Source organism: Trichosurus vulpecula, chromosome 1, assembly GCF_011100635.1.
Source record: "Trichosurus vulpecula isolate mTriVul1 chromosome 1, mTriVul1.pri, whole genome shotgun sequence".
In the NCBI taxonomy this organism is placed as follows: domain Eukaryota; kingdom Metazoa; phylum Chordata; class Mammalia; order Diprotodontia; family Phalangeridae; genus Trichosurus; species Trichosurus vulpecula.
The window spans coordinates 79875033-79894065 of NC_050573.1; the positions used below are offsets into that span (position 1 = coordinate 79875033).

The 19033-nt window shown below is 41.0% G+C and overlaps 1 protein-coding gene across 1 annotated transcript in view; it reads left to right on the top strand.

The window, feature by feature from the left end:
- LOC118833587 overlaps positions 1-17337 on the top strand; it is a 90269-nt gene extending 72932 nt beyond the window's left edge. Inside the window, exons 6-11 of the mRNA XM_036740966.1 lie at positions 12054-12092; positions 12655-13008; positions 13601-13864; positions 14285-14353; positions 16472-16585; positions 17101-17337. Of these exons, the coding sequence (XP_036596861.1) occupies positions 12054-12092; positions 12655-13008; positions 13601-13864; positions 14285-14353; positions 16472-16584 (839 nt within the window). The 3' untranslated portion in view covers position 16585; positions 17101-17337. The remainder of the gene's footprint in view (positions 1-12053; positions 12093-12654; positions 13009-13600; positions 13865-14284; positions 14354-16471; positions 16586-17100) is intronic.
- Positions 17338-19033: the final 1696 nt, after the last annotated feature.

The following is a 19033-nucleotide window of genomic DNA, read 5'->3' on the forward strand; positions in this document are numbered from 1 at the left end:
TTGCTCTTTTTTGCCTTTCCCCACCCCCCAGAAGGCTACAATACACTTTAGATATGTTTCTCTATAGCAATAGATATATACATACACATATACATATACACATGCATATGTAAACATATACTTTCACACACACACTCTACTCCTGATCTTTGTTTTTATGTTTGTGCATATCTAGTTTCCTATCCCTCCTGCCTTATCTACTTTACTTCTACCCACTACCTTCCCCTCCTATTACTTGCCTATCCCCCTCCAAGGAACCCTCCCCTATCCTCCCATTCCCATAAATCTAAACACCCTTCTATATCTCCCTTTTACCTATTCCCTCATTCTCCTCCCTAAAATCCCTTCCTCATCTTCTCCCCACTCCCTATGCCCCTACCATTTTATTTCTTCTGAATTTAGAAGACTTTTATACTCTTCTAAATATATATGTTTTGTTACCTCTTTAACCCAGCCCTCCTCCCCCATCTAATTCCTCTGTATACATTCTTCCTCTTGCACCATATTTGTATAAAACAATTACTCTTTTTAGCTATCCCTAAATGGTTTTGCTTTTCCAATTCATATCATAGACAAATTGAATCCAATCTTTCTTATTAGCTACCCAATTATTAATAAGAATCTCAGACAAACATTTTACATATATAAAAGGTAAACAGTATGTCCTTATGAATCCCTTATAATCAGTCTTTGGTACGTACCTTATATTTCTCTTGGTTTTCATATGTTAAATCTTCCATTAAGTTCAGGATTTTTTTTAACAAAGTCTTGAAAGTCTGAGAGTTTATCAAAGGACCTTTTTTTTATTCAGGATAATACTTAACTTTGCAGGGTATGATGTTTTTGGCCAGAGCCCCAGTTCTTTTGCTCTTCTATATATTGTGTTCCAAGTCCTGCAATCCTTTAGGGTATCTGCTGCTAGGTCTTGTGTAATTCTAATTGTGGCACCATCATATTTAAATTGTTTTAATCTTGATGCTTTCAATATTTTATGCTTGAGCTGGGGGTTTCAGAATTTGACTATGATATTTCTATGAGTTTTACTCACAGTATCTCTTTTAAGTGGTGATCAATGGATTTTTTTTCTACTTCTACCTCCCCCTCCCGTTATTCTAATGCTTCAGGACAATTTTCTTTAATTATTTCATGTATTATTGTATCAATATTCTTTTTTATGATAACTTTCAGTTAGTCCAATTATTTTTGTATATTCTCTTCTTGATCTATTCTCCATATCTGTTGTTTTTCTTATGAGATATTTCACTTTCTCTTCTATTTTTCTCATTATTCATATTTTGTTTATTTTTTTTCTTGATCTCTTATAATTTCGCTCACTTCACTTTGCCCAGTTATAATTTTCATGGTGTCACTTTCTTCCTTAAGATTCTGGATCTCCTTTTTCAATTGGTTGACTTTCCATTCACAACCTTCTTGTTTTTCTTGGATTATTCATTTTTTTAAAAAAAATTGTCCTACATTTCCATTATTTGATTTTTAAAGTATTTTTAAAGATCTTCTATAAATTCTTTTGGGGCAGGTGACCATTTGACATTACTCTTTTGTAATTAATTTTTTTTTTCAGTTTACAACACTCAGTTCCACAAGTTTTTGAGTTCCAAATTTTTCCCCCTCTCTCTCCGCCGCCCCCGCTCCCCCCTCCCCCCCGGCCAAGACAACATGTAATCTGATATAGGTTCTACATATACTTTCACATTAAACTTCTTTTCCCAAAAAATCAAATTGTAAAGAATAATTATAACCAATGAAATGAAGCATGAGAAAGATGTAAGGAAAACAAAAATTAAATTTAGAAAAAAGAGAGCAAATAATTTGCTTCAATTTACATTCAGACTCAATAATTCTTTCTCTGGATGTGGATTGCCTTTTCCATCATGAGTCTTTTGGAGCTGTCTTAGAACCTTGCATTGTTTTATGTTTCCTTCTATTTTTTTCATTCTTTAGATTTTGTTTGAATGATTCTTGATTCCTCACAGAGGAAGCTTCTACTTGCCAAATTCTAATTTTTAACAAATTGTTTTCTTCATTTAGCTTCTGTATTTCCTTTTCCATTTGGCTAATTTTACTTTTTAAGTAGTCATTTTCTCCAATTAGGTTCTGTGCCTCCTTAACAATTTCACTAATTTTACTTTTTAAAGATTTGTTCTCGTCAGTGAATTTTTTTCCACTTTTTCTTTTACCTCTCTAATTTTGCTTTTAAAATCCTCCCAGAGTCCTTCCAGAAATGCTTTTGGGGGCTTTTGGGGCTTTTTGGGAGATGAGTTCATATTCCCTTTTGAGGTTTCAAATGTGGGTATAGTATCAATGCTGTCCTCCTCTGAGTTATTATTTTGATCTTCCCTGTCTCCACAGTAAGAATCAATGGTCCTTGTTTTCTGGATTGCTTCTTCATGGTGGTTTTCTTTTTCCTGGATTTTTAAATGGATTTCTGCTTCTGGGGCCCAGGGGATTCTGTCCCAAACTTCTTGTGTTGGGAGGTAGGGGCCTGGTGACTGGCTTTGTGTATTGTGGCCTCTGGTTTTGTCTACTAGAAGCTATATATTGCTGCAGCTCCTCTGATGCTGAGCTGAAGCTGGCTGGTGTGTGCCAAGGTTCAAGGCCCAGTGCCATCTTTCTGAGTTTCCCTGGGGGATGGGGGGGTCACAGTGTGAGGTGTGGGGGAGGGGTGGTCTAACTGCTGGAAGTCTCTTCCCCTAGGGCTGTGCTATATAGCACAGGTAGTCTCACCCACTGGTCTGTGCTCATGTCTGCCAATTCCTCTGACTGGGCCAAGGCACTCCTGGGGTCCTGGTGAGAGTGCTTGGTGGTTCCACCTCCCTGGGGTTCAGGACTCCCACTGGTTGACTAAGGTGGGAATTTCTGGGATGCCTCCCTATGTGCACTGGTCTCCTTCCAATACCACAAGAACGGACTTTCACACTAAAAGACTGGTGAGCCCCCACTTCTGACTATTCTATTCCAGGGTTTCTCCTAGGGCAATATTCTTTGGCTTTATTCAAGGGAGGAACTAGAGCTCTTGTTGTTCCCTGTCCCCTGGTTTACCCTCCATCTTGCCCCAGCTTGCCCCACAGTTTGTGCTGCCATATCCATGGAAATCAGCTTGTGTTTTTTCCCTTTAAATGCCCTGACCCCACCCCTGCTTGGGTCTGTTCGATTTGAGTCTTTACTCTGAACAGTTGCACACTTGAATAAATCCACTTCAAAATTTATATCCGGGTCTTGCTTGCTTTTTTTGGCATAACACTCTTAGAGTTTATTTAGTCATCAAGACTCCTGAAAGTACGAGAAGGTGAGTTGCAAACCTTTATACTGTGGGCTGACAGCTCCTATAGGCTCTGTGTTTCCTATGGGCTCTGTCTCAGCTAGCTCCAACAGACTCCTGTCCTTGGCTGAGAGGCCTGGGGATTGCCACTGCAGCCAGCAATTCAGCACTGGGGCTCTTCCTGCTCCCGCTCTGGTATGGTTCAGTTTTGTGTGCTCAGTGCTCTCCCAGTGCAGTTCGTTGGCTGGGTTCCATTGCTGCTCCTGCTCTGGTGTCTTGACATTATTCTTTGGGGGTTTCTTTACTTCAATATCCTCCTCTGAAGATGATCACTAGTCATCTCTATTCCCATAATAGCTTTCTGTGGTTGGTTCTTTCTACTTTGCCTGTGCATTATTCATGGTTATAGTTTGCTTTTTGTAATGACCTCATACCCTGGGAAATGGTGCCTCTTGCCCTAGATCTTCAGTTCTCTCTCTTTCCTGGAACCAAAGTCAAACCTCCAACCTCCTGTACATGCCCACAGCCAGGAGCTTTCTGCCCCACTTCTTCTGCACTCACCAGAGAAGTGCTGGTTCCTTCTCACTCCACCCCTCCCCTTCCCACCTTGCCACTCAGCAGCACAGCTGGTTCTGGCATTCCTCATCAACAGAGGTTCCCTCAATCTTCCTAGGCTCAAAAACCGAACTACCCTCACTAACCCCAGGTCTTGCTGCTTGTTGTTTAAGTGGCTTGCCACTTGTGATTAAAATGGAACCTAGCTGGGAGGTGTTTACTCTTCACAGGAACCAAACCTGGTCTGGGGATTTTTCTTCCAATCTTTCCAAATTTTCCTAGGAAAATCCCAGTTTATTCTTCTTTGTTCACTTCATTCACCCTAAGGTGGTATTTTAACTCTTTTTGTGGGGGGAAATTTTAAGAGCTTGGAATTCTCTGACTTACTCTGCCATCTTCCTAGAATCCTCTCCTGAAAATAATTTCTATAAAACAGAAATGAGCAAGTGGGCATTAATGACTCTATGAGACATCAAAAACAATAAGAGAGTAAAAACTGAAAAAATAGAATAAAATATGATATCTCATTGAAAAAAATTAACCTAGAAAATAGATTTAGGAGAGATAATTTAAGAATTCTTGGACTGCCTGAAAGGCATAATCAGTGAAAGAGCCTAGACATAATATTACAAGAAATTTTAAAGGAAAACTACCCTAATATCTTAAATCTAGATGGCAAAATATAAATTTAAAAAATCCACCTCCTGAAAGAAGTCCCAATATGCAAACTCCTAGGAATGTTGTAGTCAAATTCCAATAACCCCATGTCAAGGAGAAAATATTGCAAGCAGCCAGAAAGAAACCATTCAAATATCATGGAACCAAAGTCAAGATCACACAAGATTCAGCAGGTTCCAGGATAAAGGAGCAGAGGGATTCAAATACTATATTCCAGAAGGCAAAGAAGCTAAGATCACAACCAAGATTAACCTATCCCACAAAACTGAATGTAATCCTTCAGGAGAAAAAACAGATATTTAATGAAATAGAGAACTTTCAAGCATTCCTGATGAAAAGACCAGAGATAAATAGAAAACCTGATATTCAAACACAAGACTCAAGAGAAGCATAAAAAGGTAAATATGAAAGAGTAATCATAAGGACCTAATGAAGTTAAACTACTTATATTCCTCTGTGGGAAGATGATACTTGTAGCACCTAAGAACTTTATCGTTATTAGAGCAGTTAGAAGGATTCTATATGGACAGAGGTCATGGGAGTTGACTATGTTGGGATGGTGTAAAAAAACTGAAAGGGTGAAAAAGACAGATGCACTGAGAGAAGAGGAATGGGAGGGGAAGAATGGGAAAACTATCTCACATAAAAGAGCACACAGAGTTTTTACAGTAGAGGGAGAAATAGGCAACACAAACCTCACTTTCATTAAAATTGGTTCAAATTGGGAAGAATATACATGCAAACTTAGGCAAGTATAAAACTGATCTACCCAATAAGGAAGTAAGAGGGGAAGGGCATAAGAGAAAGGGGAGGTGATAAAATGGAGCATGGATTAAGGAAGGTCATCATCAGAAGTAAAATGGAGGGGCAGGATAGAAAGAAAGAGAGGAGGATAAACAGAAGAAAATAGGATGGAAGAAAATGCACAGCTAGTAATCATAACTCTGAATATAAATGGAATGAATTCACCTATAAAACGGGAGTGGATAGCAGAACGTATTAGAAACCAAAATCCAATATTTTGTTTACAAGAAACATACCCAAAATAGAGAGACAGGAGACAGAGCCAAAATGTCAGAGTACAGGCAGGGACTCACTAGAGGTCTCCCACAACCCCCTCCAAATACTTTTAAAATGACTCTAACCAAATTCTAGAGCAACAGAACCCACAAAAACATGGAGTAAAAAAAACTTAGTCCAAGCCAACTTGGAAGATTGGAAGAAAAGGCCTATTGCACCAGGGTGAGAAAGGAGTGTAGTCCAGTGCAGTCTGCACCAGCACAGACCAGGCCCCAACAAACCTAGAGCTGGCCACCAGATAACTGAATCACTGGCAGTAGTGGTGGTTTCCTAACCCTTTAGCCCACAGATGCCAAAGACAACTTAGAAGATATGCATGAAAGGTCTATTTTACCTAGGTGAGAGTGGAGTGTAGTCCAGCTGGGCCATGTCAGCACAGCCATGGCCCCAGCAAACCAGGAGCTGACTGAATCAACAGTGACAGGTGCAGTGGCTGATCTCAGAGCTCTCAGCCCACAGATGTTAATGGAGTGAAACAAATGGTCACAAGAAGATTACAAGGGTCTTTTTGCTAGAACTATGGCAGGACTCTTGCTTTGACTATTCTCAGACCTGGGTCACAGCACTGGGTGACAGTCCCAGGGCAAGGAGGAGCACTAGCATAGCAGAGCTTGTGGAAGTAATGGAGAGGGTACGCTTCTCACAGTTTCAGGGCAAAAAAGAATGCTTGTCATCATTCACAGATGAGAGCACAGGCCAGGAAAGTAGTAAATACCTCTCCTTTTGTCATAACACCTTGGAAGAAGTGAAAATTTAAAGGTCCCTAAAAGTATCTGTGCAAACAGCTGCACAAAACCGCTGAAGCTCGGGACAGTGCACCTTTCAATATCCATTTTTTTGCCACCAAAAGAGCTACAGATATTTTCTACATGTGGCTCCTTTTCCCATTTTTATGATCTATTTGGCATTTAGACCTAGAAATGGTATTGCTGGGTCAAAGAGTATGCACAATTTTCTAGCCCTTTGGACATACTTCCAAATTGCCCTCTAGAATGGCTGGATCAGTTCACAAGTCTACCAACAATGCATTAGTGTTTTAATTTTCCCACATCTCTAACATTTATCATTTTGCTGTTTGTCGTGTTAGCCAATCTGATAGATGTGATGTGGTACCTCAGAATTGTTTTGATTTGCATTTCTCTAATCAATACTGACTGAGAGCATTTTCTCTTATGACTACAGACAGCTTTAATTTCTTCAACTGAAAATCATCTGTTGATATCCTTTGACCACTTATCAATTTGGGAATGCCAACCGTCCCTTTTAAAAAAAAATTAGTCAGTGCCCTGCTCCCAGAAATCTACTTTCTTTAACCCTTTAGTGTTTTTTTAAATTTGCATCATTTCACTACACACACACACACACACACACACACACACACACATATATATATATGCACATATATTTATTAAATAATGCATCGCAAATTCAATAGTTTACTGAAAATTTGTGGGTTTTTCCTGCACTGAAATTTTAATGCTGCAATATTGTGTCATGTAACCACATAATATCACATTGTAAACAAGTCACTACACACACATATTCCTGCTGATGCATGCTGGAGTCCCTGACAAGGCACAACACACTCACCTGACAACATTTGCTTTTTAAGACCGGTTAGTGGTCTTGACCACTGATCAGTTATAATTTGGATTTTGTGTGTTTGTTTGAAAAATAGTGTAATGACTATGACTTGAACTGTTATACAATAGACGACTCATGCATGAATGGTTTTATCACAATTTTCTTATCTTTTTTTCTTTCCTTATGTTTCCACTGCCCCCTTATTTTTATTCAACAGCCCTCAGTTGCACCTGAGGCTACTACCACCCCACTGGGTTTTCCAGCACTCCTTAAGAGGCAGTATCATCCGCTTTCAGGATCTGTGATCCAAAGCCTCCAAAAAAAATATGAATTGGTATTGGGCCATGGAAGAACTCCAAAAGGATTTTGAAAATCAAGAGAAGTAAAGGAAAAATTGGGAAGAGAAATGAGAGTGATGTATGAAAATCATGAAAAACGAGTCAACAAATAGGTACAGAAGACACAAAAATGCCAAAAAAATAACACCTTAAAATGGTAAAAGAGGTTCAAAAAGCTAATGAGAAGAAGAGTGCCTTAAAAAGCAGAAGAGAGGGGGCAACTAGGTTGCACAGTGGGTAGAGCACCAGCCCAGGAGTCAGAAGGACCTGAGTTCAAATTGGGCCTCAGACATTGACACACTTACTAGCTGTGTGATCATGGGCAAGCCACTTAACCCCAATTGCCCTGCTTTCCCCCTGCAAAGGAAAGCAGGATTGGCAAAATGGGAAAGGAGGCCCAAAAGCTCACTGAAGAAAATAATTCCTTCAAAATTAGAATGAAGCAAATAGAAGCTAATGACTTTATGAGAAATTGAGAAAAAATTAAAAGAAAACAAAAAGAATAAAAAAATAGAAGACAACATGAAATATCTCATTGGAAAAACAACAGACCTGAAAAATAGATCCAGGAGAGATAATTTAAAATTATTGGACTACCTGAAATCCATGACCAAAAAAAGAGCCTAGAAATCATCTTTCAAGAAATTGTCATGAAGCCCAAAGGGCTATAACACTGTGCACACCCTTTGATCTAGAAATACCATTACTAGGTCTGTATCCCAAAGAGATCATCAGAAAGGGAAAAGGACTGGAATGTACAAAAATATTTACAGCATCACTTTTTGTGGTTACAAAGAATTAGAAATTGAGGGAATGTCCATCATTTGGGGAATGGCTGAGCAAATTGTCATATGTGATTCTGATAGAATGCTAGTGTGCTATTACAAATGATGAGCAGGATGCTCTCAGAAAAACTTGGAAAGACTTGCATAGGCTAATGCAAAGCGAAATTTGCTGTGTGCAAAGTAACAACAATATTGTAAGATAATCAGCTGGGAATGACTTAGCTATTCTCAACAATACAATAATCCAAGACTATTCTGAAAGATTTATGATGAAAAATGCTATCCAACCCCAGAGAAAGAACTAATGGTGTCTAAATACACATTGAAGCATATTTTTTAAATTTATTTTTCTTGAGTTTTTTTGTCAATGTTTTTGTTCATAAAATCACTATTACAGATATATTTTGCATGACTCTACATGTATAACCTGTATTGAATTGCTCGCCTTCTCATTTGGGGGAGGGGGGGTGAGGGGAGAGTAGCAAGGGAGAAAGTGAGAGAATTTGGAACTCAAGGTTTTAAAAATGAATGTCGAGAATTATTTTTATATGTAACTGAGGAAAAAGAAAATAGTAAAGAAAAAGAAAAGAAACAGAGAGACACACATGGAATAAAAATAAGAGACTGGAGCAGCATCTTTTATGTTTCAGCTAAGGTTAAAAAAAGGCAGGAGTAATAATCATATTCTCAGACAATGCAAAAGCAAAAATTTGATTTATTAAAAGAGATAATCAGAGAAACTACATTTTTCTAAAAAGTACCATAAACAAAAAAGTAACATATATATAATATAAATATATAATATAAAAAAATTAATGATATTGCTCTGATAAAAACCTCATTTCTTAATGATATGGGGAAGAGTCCAATTTTTAAAAATAAGAGCCATTTCTAAACTGATAAGTAGTCAAACGACATAAACAGTCAGCTTTCAGAAGAGATCAAAGCTATCTATACTCATATGAAAAAAATGCGCTAAATCACTACCAGTTAGAGAAATGCAAATTAAAACATCTCTGAGATACCACCTCACACCTATCAGATTGGCTAACATAACAGTAAAAGAAATTGACAAATGCTGGAGGGGATGTGAATAAATAAGGACACCAATACATTGTGGGTAGACTTGTGAACTAGTCCAATAATTCTAGTGAACAATTTGGAACTATGACCGAAGACCTAAAAACCCATGTGTATACCCTTTGACCCAACCATACCACTATTAAGTCTGTGTCCCAAAGAGACCAAAGAAAAAGGAAAAGGACATGTATGTACAAAAATAATTTTAGCAGTTCTTTTTGTGGTGGCAAAGAATCAAAAATAGAATGGATGTCCATTAGTTGGGGAATGGAGGAATAAGTTGCAGTATTTGATTATGATGGAATACTACTGAATACTATAAGAAATGATGAACAGGATGGGTTTAGAAAAATCTGGGAAGACTTACATGAACTGATGCAAAGTGAAGTGAGCAGAACCAGGAGAACATTGCACACAATAACAATATTGTAATGACAATCAGCTGTGAAATACTTAGCTCAGATCTGCACAACTTGGTAGTAGGAAGAGGCCAAAATTAAAGTAGGCTAAACTTCTTCAGGCTGCAGATAGGTATTTAGAGGCTCACTTTTCAAGTAAAGGTATAATTAATGATTAAACTACTTCTCAAAAACACTTTTTTTATTGAGACATAATCCAGAATCAGTGAACATTTCTTTATGAAATCACCTTCAGTAAAAGACTTCCCAACAGCAGCAATTGTTTTTAGAAATCTGAAAACTAACCTTAGTAGCCACCTAATTTTCTGAGTTTACTTTCTTGAAACACCATTGTTCTCCACTGAGATTTTTCAACAATTTAGATTTGCTTTAATTTGCTTTCTGTTGGTGTCCAATTTGCATAAGTAAGGATATTTGATTTGAAATGGTGATGAGGATTGTATTCCTTCAGAAGGAGTATTATTTCTTGGCAAACAAGGCAAAATACTGTGTTTCTCATGTAAGTAAACAATTATCTATTTGTCCGCTCCAGATTAAACACTCTATGTTCTGATTTGATCTTTCCATTTCTTTTTTATCATTGATTTTAGAGTCATCCCCAAAAACATTAATATTAGAACTAAAAAATCTCCACAGCAACTAGTCATATACGAAGAAATACTGAACTGAGTGTTTGACCTTGAAGAGGGCACTAGACACTCATGTAACTTGGACCATGGACTTGCAGCAAGGGAGGGAAAGAAGCCCTTATGTTGTTGCCACTCATCTCAGAGCTGGTGTCAGCTGTGTTGGCATATGCCTGCATTCACTTTGACCCTATTCAACACTTAATGACCAAAAACACAGTGAAAAGATATGACTCTCGTTCCCCCAAGACTAGAGACAGACTGACAATAGTTGGTTGCCACTGATCATGTGACAGACAGGAGAGAGTGCACAGTGGCAACCCACCTGCCAAGTCACATGATGGGCAAAATAGTGATTAATGGAAGGTGGGTTAAGTGTGGCATGGATAAATCACTTGTTACGTCTTTACTTTCTTTTATATCCTCTGCATTTTTCACAGGTCATTTTGCAGTCTGCAAGTGGCCAGTGGGACATACATTGTGCAGACCTGACTTGGGTATTTTTATCAATACAATGATCCTGGAAAAATTCCAAAGGACCCATGATGAAAAATGTTATCTACCTCTAAAGAGGGAACTAATGAACTCTTCAGACTGAAGCATACTTTTTAAACTTTCTTTTTCTTTTTTTTAACCTGGTTAATATGAAAATATGTTTTGCATGACTTCACATGTATAACATACATCACATTTCTTGTCTTCTTAATGTGTGGGGAAGGGGTAGGAGGGAGAGAGAAAATTTGGAACTCAAGATCTAAAAAAAGAACGTGAAAAAATAAAATCAATGAATCCCAAAAGAGGTATACATAAAATTTTTTGAGAAGAAAAAAGAAGTCCCAGTGAGAATTATCTCATCATATGAACTACTGATGATCTCAATTTCATCAAACTGGAATTGGGAAACTCTTTCTGAATGCTCCAGGAGCATCTGCAGACTCTTTGCATGAATATCAGGGTCCCATCAATGGTTTCCTGAAATATTTCCAAACATCATGGGAGGATTAGTTGGCTCAAATGTTCCCAAACTCCACAGGGAGATACAGCAATGCAAATATCCAACAAACCCCCAACTCCTGCGACAATGGTCAGCCATAGTTGGACAGGTGCCCACCAAGACAAGGTCCAGAGGAGACATGTAGTTTAGTCATCTCTGGGCAACCATAGTTGGTTCTTGAGGTTCCCCAGTCCTTCTTGACTGTTCTTCAGTCTATGACCAGATGCCCTAATGGATGCCAGAACACACTCCCTTTTAAGCCTTCTCCTGAGTTATCTGGCTTAACCAAGGGATAGATCAGTCAATCTTACACAATGGAGTTGCTAAGGACTGAGGGTAACAAATCATTAACGCAGCCACTCCAGAAGTCATCTGAGACTTTGCAAAAGTGAAGCACTTCCCAAATGTCTAGCCTGCCTGGGGCTTTGCTGTGAAGTTGATCTAGGATGTATATCCTGAAGACCCTTACACTTACCTGGAAATTTGTCCCTGGACTTCACGACCTTGAGCTCTCATGGGCTTAATTCCAGGGACTCTCACCTCACTTCCTGTCATCCTCATGTTGCTCCACCCTTCTTAAGGACTATTCTCTGGAGACAAGTGTTTAGGTTCCTTCCTGTGTCACAGTGAAAAGAATATTTTGGTCCTGGAACAGAACTGACTGTGTTGCCAGGTAAGTTTCCATGTTTTTGGGGAGTGTGTGCAGAGAAGGGGAAAGCTTGTCAGGGAGATTTCACTCCACCAGATCCCAAGAGAGCTATTATGGATATGGGGGGGGGGGGAGCTTTTGGTTGGGTTGATGGTTCCAGTCAACCTATGTCCTGAGTTGTGGCAGTGAGTTTCTGTGGCTAACTTCATTTTCAGATAGACTGTCTCTCTTGCCCACCCCAGGAACCCCCAGTCCTGTCATCTCCCCTACCCATGAACCCCTATCTCCCTAGCCTTGGGAATCTTCTGACACTCAGAGCCTCTGATAATCTGGGAAGCTTCTGGACACAGGAGTAACCTTGACATCTGTGCTTCCCTGGATCCCAATAACAAGCTTGACTTCTCCTCCTCCCATTGGTCCTTTGTCCCCCATATCCTACCCTACCTAGGTCTGGGGTGGAGGTGAGAAGATGGGTTGGGGGTGGGCTATGAGGGAGTTTAGGGAAATCAAAGCTCTACCTCCCAGGAGGAGGCATGGATGGACTGACTGCCACTACTTATACTATCCCCAACTCTGATTCATTCAGTGGAACAGACAGTGCTGGAAGAGTCAGGGGGAGGCTCCCACCGAGCTGGAAAGACCCTGAACCTGAAATGCCAAACCTCTGGCTTCCAGTTCAAGACAAGCAAGCTTGGCTGGTACCTTTGGGCTCCTGGCCATGCCCCACTGTGGTTGACCAGTCTCAAGAGTAGTTCTACACAGGCCAGGGAAGACCGAATCACCACCTCCAGGGAGGATGCCGGCAGCTGGATTTTCCTACGGATTGAGGGCCTGGACCTCAGAGATTCTGGTCAATATCACTGCGCAAGGAGGGTGGGCAATGGAGATGACACAGATAAGTTAGTCTTTGGTCGTGGGACAGATGTGACTGTGGAGCCTGGTGAGTGCCTCTACTATCCCAGTCCTAAGAAAATCCTAAGACTTCAGGTCACATAATCAGACAGTGTTGGTCCTAGACCAGAAACAGGGTTCCCCATCTCCCAGTTCCCTCTCTCCACCACAGTGTATTCTGTGACCATGCACAGCTGGCATTCCCACTGAGGTGAAAGCTGGGAATGGATTATCATGGGTCATTAAAGGGCTTTGGGGTCACATCATAAGACATACAGACTTGGGACACTCAGCAATGAAATCCTGGGACTTGTCAACACCAGTGACAATCAAGAGTTGGGGTAATTGGGAAGGAGAAAGAGGACTGTGGTCTACGGGGCAGAAAAGGCATGTGAGTTTGGGACATGAGAACAAGGCTGAGGCTGGGACTTGGGGCAGGAAATGGGGCTGAGGTTTGCTTTTTACAGTTGCTTGATCACATGAATTTGCTCTCCACATGTACAGCCAGGTTGCGGTTAAGGGGGGCAGGAAATTTGGGGGTAAAATTTGTTTTTCACAGTTACATGTTGGTCATATGTTTGCCTTTCCCACATCTGAGACTAGGTCCAGGTAGGGGACAGGAAGCCATCATTTGATTGCAGGACCTCGGGCCCCTCTGTCACCCAGTGTATTCTTGATGAGGAATCAGGATTCTGTGGCCTGCCTGATCAGGAACTACTACCCCAAGGAACTCCAAGTGTCCCTGGCCTTCTCTGGAGCTTTGATCTCACACCAATCTTTTACTTTGAGTCCCATGGCCAATGGCACCTATAGTGCTGTCAAGATTGGCAGGGTTGCTGAGAATGATACAGTAACCTGCTCAGTGAAACACCTTGGGAAAGACATACATGTATCCCACCAACCAGGTATGATTAGCCCCTGGTTGACAGTGGTTGGGGGAAAGGAGGTGGAAATGAGGGATGTTTCAATCTAAAAGGGGGCATCCCGGGTTCAATGAAGGACAGGGACAGGGATGTAGGCTGTGTCTGGGTAGGGGTATTACAGGGTGCTAAGTAAATTTTTAACCTAGGGAAAAGATTACCGGAATTGGAATGTGGGGCCTAGGATGGAAAGGAGTATCCTAGGGAAAAAGAGATCATAATGCTAGAGATAGGAATCGTGGTCTAGGGACTAGGTCTTGGATTGAAGAGGGCAGCTAGGTTCAGGATATGGACCTAGTCTGGGAAGGTAGTTCCTGACTTGGAGGTGGGGCTATGCACTGGAGAAGCCAGTTCTAGATTCACTGAGGATCAGAGCTGTGTCTGAGGATGTGTTTCTGGTTTCAGATCATACTGGACCAGACCCTGGGATTGCCTCTGAACAGAAACTGTCTCGCACTGAGCAAAAACTTATGGGTGAGTTAAACATTCATGGTGAAAGGGCAAAGCTAATGAGATTGAAGCTGAGAGCATCATAGGAAGGAAAAATGCAACAGTGACCAGAAGGAGAAACTGATAAATTCATGAAGTTACCAAGAATCAAATTTATCTTTGATCATGTGAGGAATAAGTTTCTGAATATTAGGGCTCTCAAAAGTGGAATGGGCTGTCCAAGGAGGCCATGGGGGTACCTCATTGAAGCACTTTCAGCAAAGGCTGGATGAGACCACTTAGGCGTATGTTGTAGAGGGAATTCCTTCTAAGCACAGTTTGGAGCAGTTAGCTACTCAGGTCCTTTCTAAATGAAGTTCTCTGAAGCTGTGATCCTACTCGACTCTATGTGTTTTACTTTGATAATGGGATAGCCCCGGATTCAGAGTGACAATAACCCCAGGTAAGGAGTGTGTGATATTCCACAGTTTGGCTGTGTCATAATTCAGTGTATAATGTTACCCAGGGCTCAGGAAATACATTACTCCATAAACTCAGCTGAGCCCACCCTCTTCCTTCATAACACTCTCTCAATAATTATTTCTCACAGCGATTGCTCCAAACATCCTTTCTCTCCTCTTCATACCCTCATCTTCCACAGTTGCAGCAGATGTCCTACTTCAAATAGAGCTTGTCATCATTTCCTTTAAACTTGTTCCTTCTGTTGTTCCATCATTATTTCTGTCACCGTTGCATTCATCCCATGCTTGAATCATTTTTGATTCCTTGATCAATTTTTGATTCCTCACCTCATTCAAATTTCATACCGAATGCAATATAATCTAACAAATATTTACTGACCACCTACCTTATGCGAGACATTGGGGATTCAGTGGAAAAAATGAAAGGCATTCCTTGCCCTCCAGGAGCTTACATTCTACTGGAGGACAGGATACCACATACAAACAGATAAGTATATACACGATTAAAAAAAGTGGGAAAGAGCACCAATAAATAAGGGATGAAGCAAGGTTTCCTGCTTGAATTGGTGCAAGACCTCAGCCTTGAAGGGAGCTAGGGATCCTAAGAATGGAGATGAGGAGGGAATGTATTCCAAACTAGGGGTGGGGTGAGGGGAGCTGGGAGATAGAATGGACGTTTGGGGAACAGCAAATAGGCCAGATGGATTAGAACATGGTATGTGTGAAGGGGGAATAATGTTCATTAAACATGGAAAAGTAGTTTAGAACCAAATTGTGAAAGATTTCAATTCATCCTGGAGTCAATAGGGAGCCACTGAAGATTCTTGAGCTGGGGAAATGACATGGTCAGACTTGTGTTTTAGGAAGATCATCTTGACAACTATGTGAGGATATATTTGAGATGGGGAGAGACTGAAATAAGAAAGGTCAATTAGGAGGCTATTACCATAGTTGAGGTAAGAAATGATGGGACCCTGAACCAGGGAGGTGACTGTATGAATGGACAGAAGGGAGACAAAAAATACAGAATTGAAAAGACCTGACAACAGGTTGGATACGTGGGGTGAGAGAGGGGAAAGAAATTAGGATGGTGCTAAAGTTGTGAATCTGGCTGACTGGAATGATAGTAACTCCTTAAAATAAGTATGGAAGTTTAGAGAAAAGCTAGGCTTAGGGGGAAAGGCAATGAGTTCCACTTCACGATAAATTTGGAATATCTAGGACATACCCAGTTCAGGGGTGGAGATCCTTTGGCCTCGAGGGCACATTTGGCCCTCTAGGTCCTCAACTGCGGCCCTTTGACTGAATCCAAACTTCACAGAACAAATCCTATTATTAAGGGTTCACTTGAGGACCTAGAGGACCACATGTGACCTTATCCTAGTTGGAGTCAGAAGATCTAAATTTGAATATCACCTATGATACCTATTAGCTAAGTGACCATGGGCAAGTCACCCAAACTCTAAGAGCCAGTTTTCTCATTGATAAAATGGCAGTAGTAACTGTACTGCCTTCCTCATGGTATTTGGGGGAAAATCTCATGAGATTTTGTGTAGATTGTTTTGCAAACCTTATAAGCACTACAGAAATGTTAGCCAGGATTGTTTCCATAGCTTAGGTTTGGCCCCTAGAATCCAGCATGCCTGACCTTGACCTTGACCTTTACTGTTACCCCCTGCAGAAGAAACTGAGCAGGGAAACAAGCTATTCCTCAGTGTGATGGGCCTGAGATTGCTATTCATGAAGACTGTGGCCATCCATGTCCTCTTCACCGCCATGGCCTTGATCTCCTGAGGTAAATGTCTAGCTTTGGCCTATCTTCTATTCCTTCTAGCTTCACTCAGATAATTAATCACAGTCTCCTTTCGGTCTCCTCAGATTCCCCTCTGTACTTCCAGCCATAGCTCAGCCTCACCCTTTTCCTCAGTCTCCCTTTTGTCCCCTCAGAGTCTTCTCTGTCCCTCAGACCTCTCCTTAGTCCCTTTACTATACACATTGTTTATTTCCCACAGAATCCTCTCTGACCTGTCAGAATTTCCCCATGGCTTCCTCCTCACTCATTATGCCCCATTTGCCTTTCAGCCTCCTCTCTGCTCTGGTCTCTTCCCTCTCATCTCACATACCCTTTCAGCCTCCTTCAGTCCCATGCTCCGATTCACCCTGGTCACATCTCTGTGCCCTCAGTATCCCCTCCATCTTGTTGTCTCTCCTTCTTCTTTAGACTTGACCTTGAAGGGAAGGCTAAGGTGCAGGGCAACAGGTTTGGCATCTGACTACCTGACATTTGACTTCTAACTTCGGCTTCTCCAGGAAGAACTTGAGGAACAAGGTCTAAGAAGTTGCCACTTGGAATCTAGATCTCTCTGGGGACCCCAGAATGATCTCTGGATAAACTCAAGATGACTCCAAAATGACCCCCAGGACCCATAATTATGCCAGTTATGTTTAATCCCCTTTAAGCTCCAAACTCTCCATTCCTGGGTCCATATTTCCCATGATATAGCATTCCTCATTTCCTTGATCCAACAATAAAGACAAGAAAGCCTTGCTGTGCTCTTGGTTTGTTTGTATCATGGTGGGATATTCAAAGGCAAAGTACACTTGGATCTGACAGCTTAGCCTAGTGTGATACCACACTCTCCATTCATACCCCCCACCACCACCTTCTTTGTATTGGAGGATCTGTTTGAAGCTGACAAGGGGATGAACTCATGCTAATAGGAACCTGACCATGGGTGCCAATAGGGGCCAGGAGTAAGACCATGTGAACTAAGGGAAGGATAAGGATGATGATGATGATGATGATGATGATGATGATGATGATGATAAAAATAATAATAGCTGGCATTTATAGAGCCCTAAGGCTTGCAAAATGGTTTAGAAATATCTCATTTTTTCCTCCCAACAATCCTGCAAGATAGGTGCTATTATTATCTCCATATTTTGAAACTGACTTGAACAGATTTGCCCAGGGTCACACAGCTAGAAAGTGTCTGAGGTCATATTTTTACTCAGGTCTTCTCAATTCTAGGTACACTACTGGGCCACGTAGCTATCTCTGCAAGCTGCTTGGGGTGGGGACCTGCTGGTGGAAAGTGTGCTTCACCAACTTCCCTTGTCCAACTCACTGTGTCCCTGTGATTGTGTTTCCTCAAAGAATCACTTTCAGAACTAGAAAGTGGTTGTAGCTGAGTGGTCATTCAGCTGAACCCATACCTGAAAAAGAATCCCCTCTATAACCCATCCAGTAAGTGGTCATCCAGTCTCTGCTTAAAGAGTTCCAGTGAGAGACAGGCTATTACCTGGTTGGCCAATTCTGGTTTTGGATAGTCCTAAATGTTAGAAATTTGTTTTTCCTTCTATCTAACCTCAAACTTCCATTTGGCATAAAATAATTGAACATCAGCAGTACTGACACTTCCTAATTCACAGGGTGGCTATGAAGAAGGTGCTTTGTAAACTCTAATCTGCTACAGAAATGGGAACAATCTCAGGGCCCGATCTCTCTTCTGGGCTCCTGATTCCCTTTGCTCATTGCCCTTTGGATGTTTCTAGCTAGATATCACCACAACACTTCAAGGTCAATGGGTCCAAACCTGAACTGATGACCTTCACCTCCAAATCAGCTCTAGACCTTTTATGACTTAGGCAGAAGAATGCAGTACTATTATAACCCAAGTAGACATTTATATCTTAGACACACACACACACACACACACACACACACACACACACCTTGTTCTAATGCAAAATATTAAAGGAGTGAAAGGCATCTGCGGAGATCAAACTTGGCTCCCTCAGCTCAGCTTCTATCCTCATCTCAAGAAGCCTTTGTCTTCCCTAGACCTGTCAAGTACAAGAGGGCAAACCGCAGTCTCAGCCTAGGAGGAAGCCTGCTAGCTTATCAAAAGGGGCTCTCCTTCCTTCCTCCTCCCTCAACAAGGGGAAGCACTCGCTGTCAGTTCCTCTGCTCATACTCTCCCTTCATGGATCAACTTAACAGGGAAAGTGGCCCCCATGTTTTTTTGTAAAAAGTGTTCCTGAAAAAATAGGCACTGTATGTGCTAAGATTTGGGCTGCTAGGCCCTGGGGACAACAAAATCACAGCAAAGAATAGTCCTTGCTTTAATAGAATATACAAGCTACTGGGGAGGGCCACATACGGATGTGTAGGGAAAATGCAACAGATAAACAACATAATGTGAGAGAAGAAGGGCCCTAAAAAAGTAGGATTTGAAAGGTT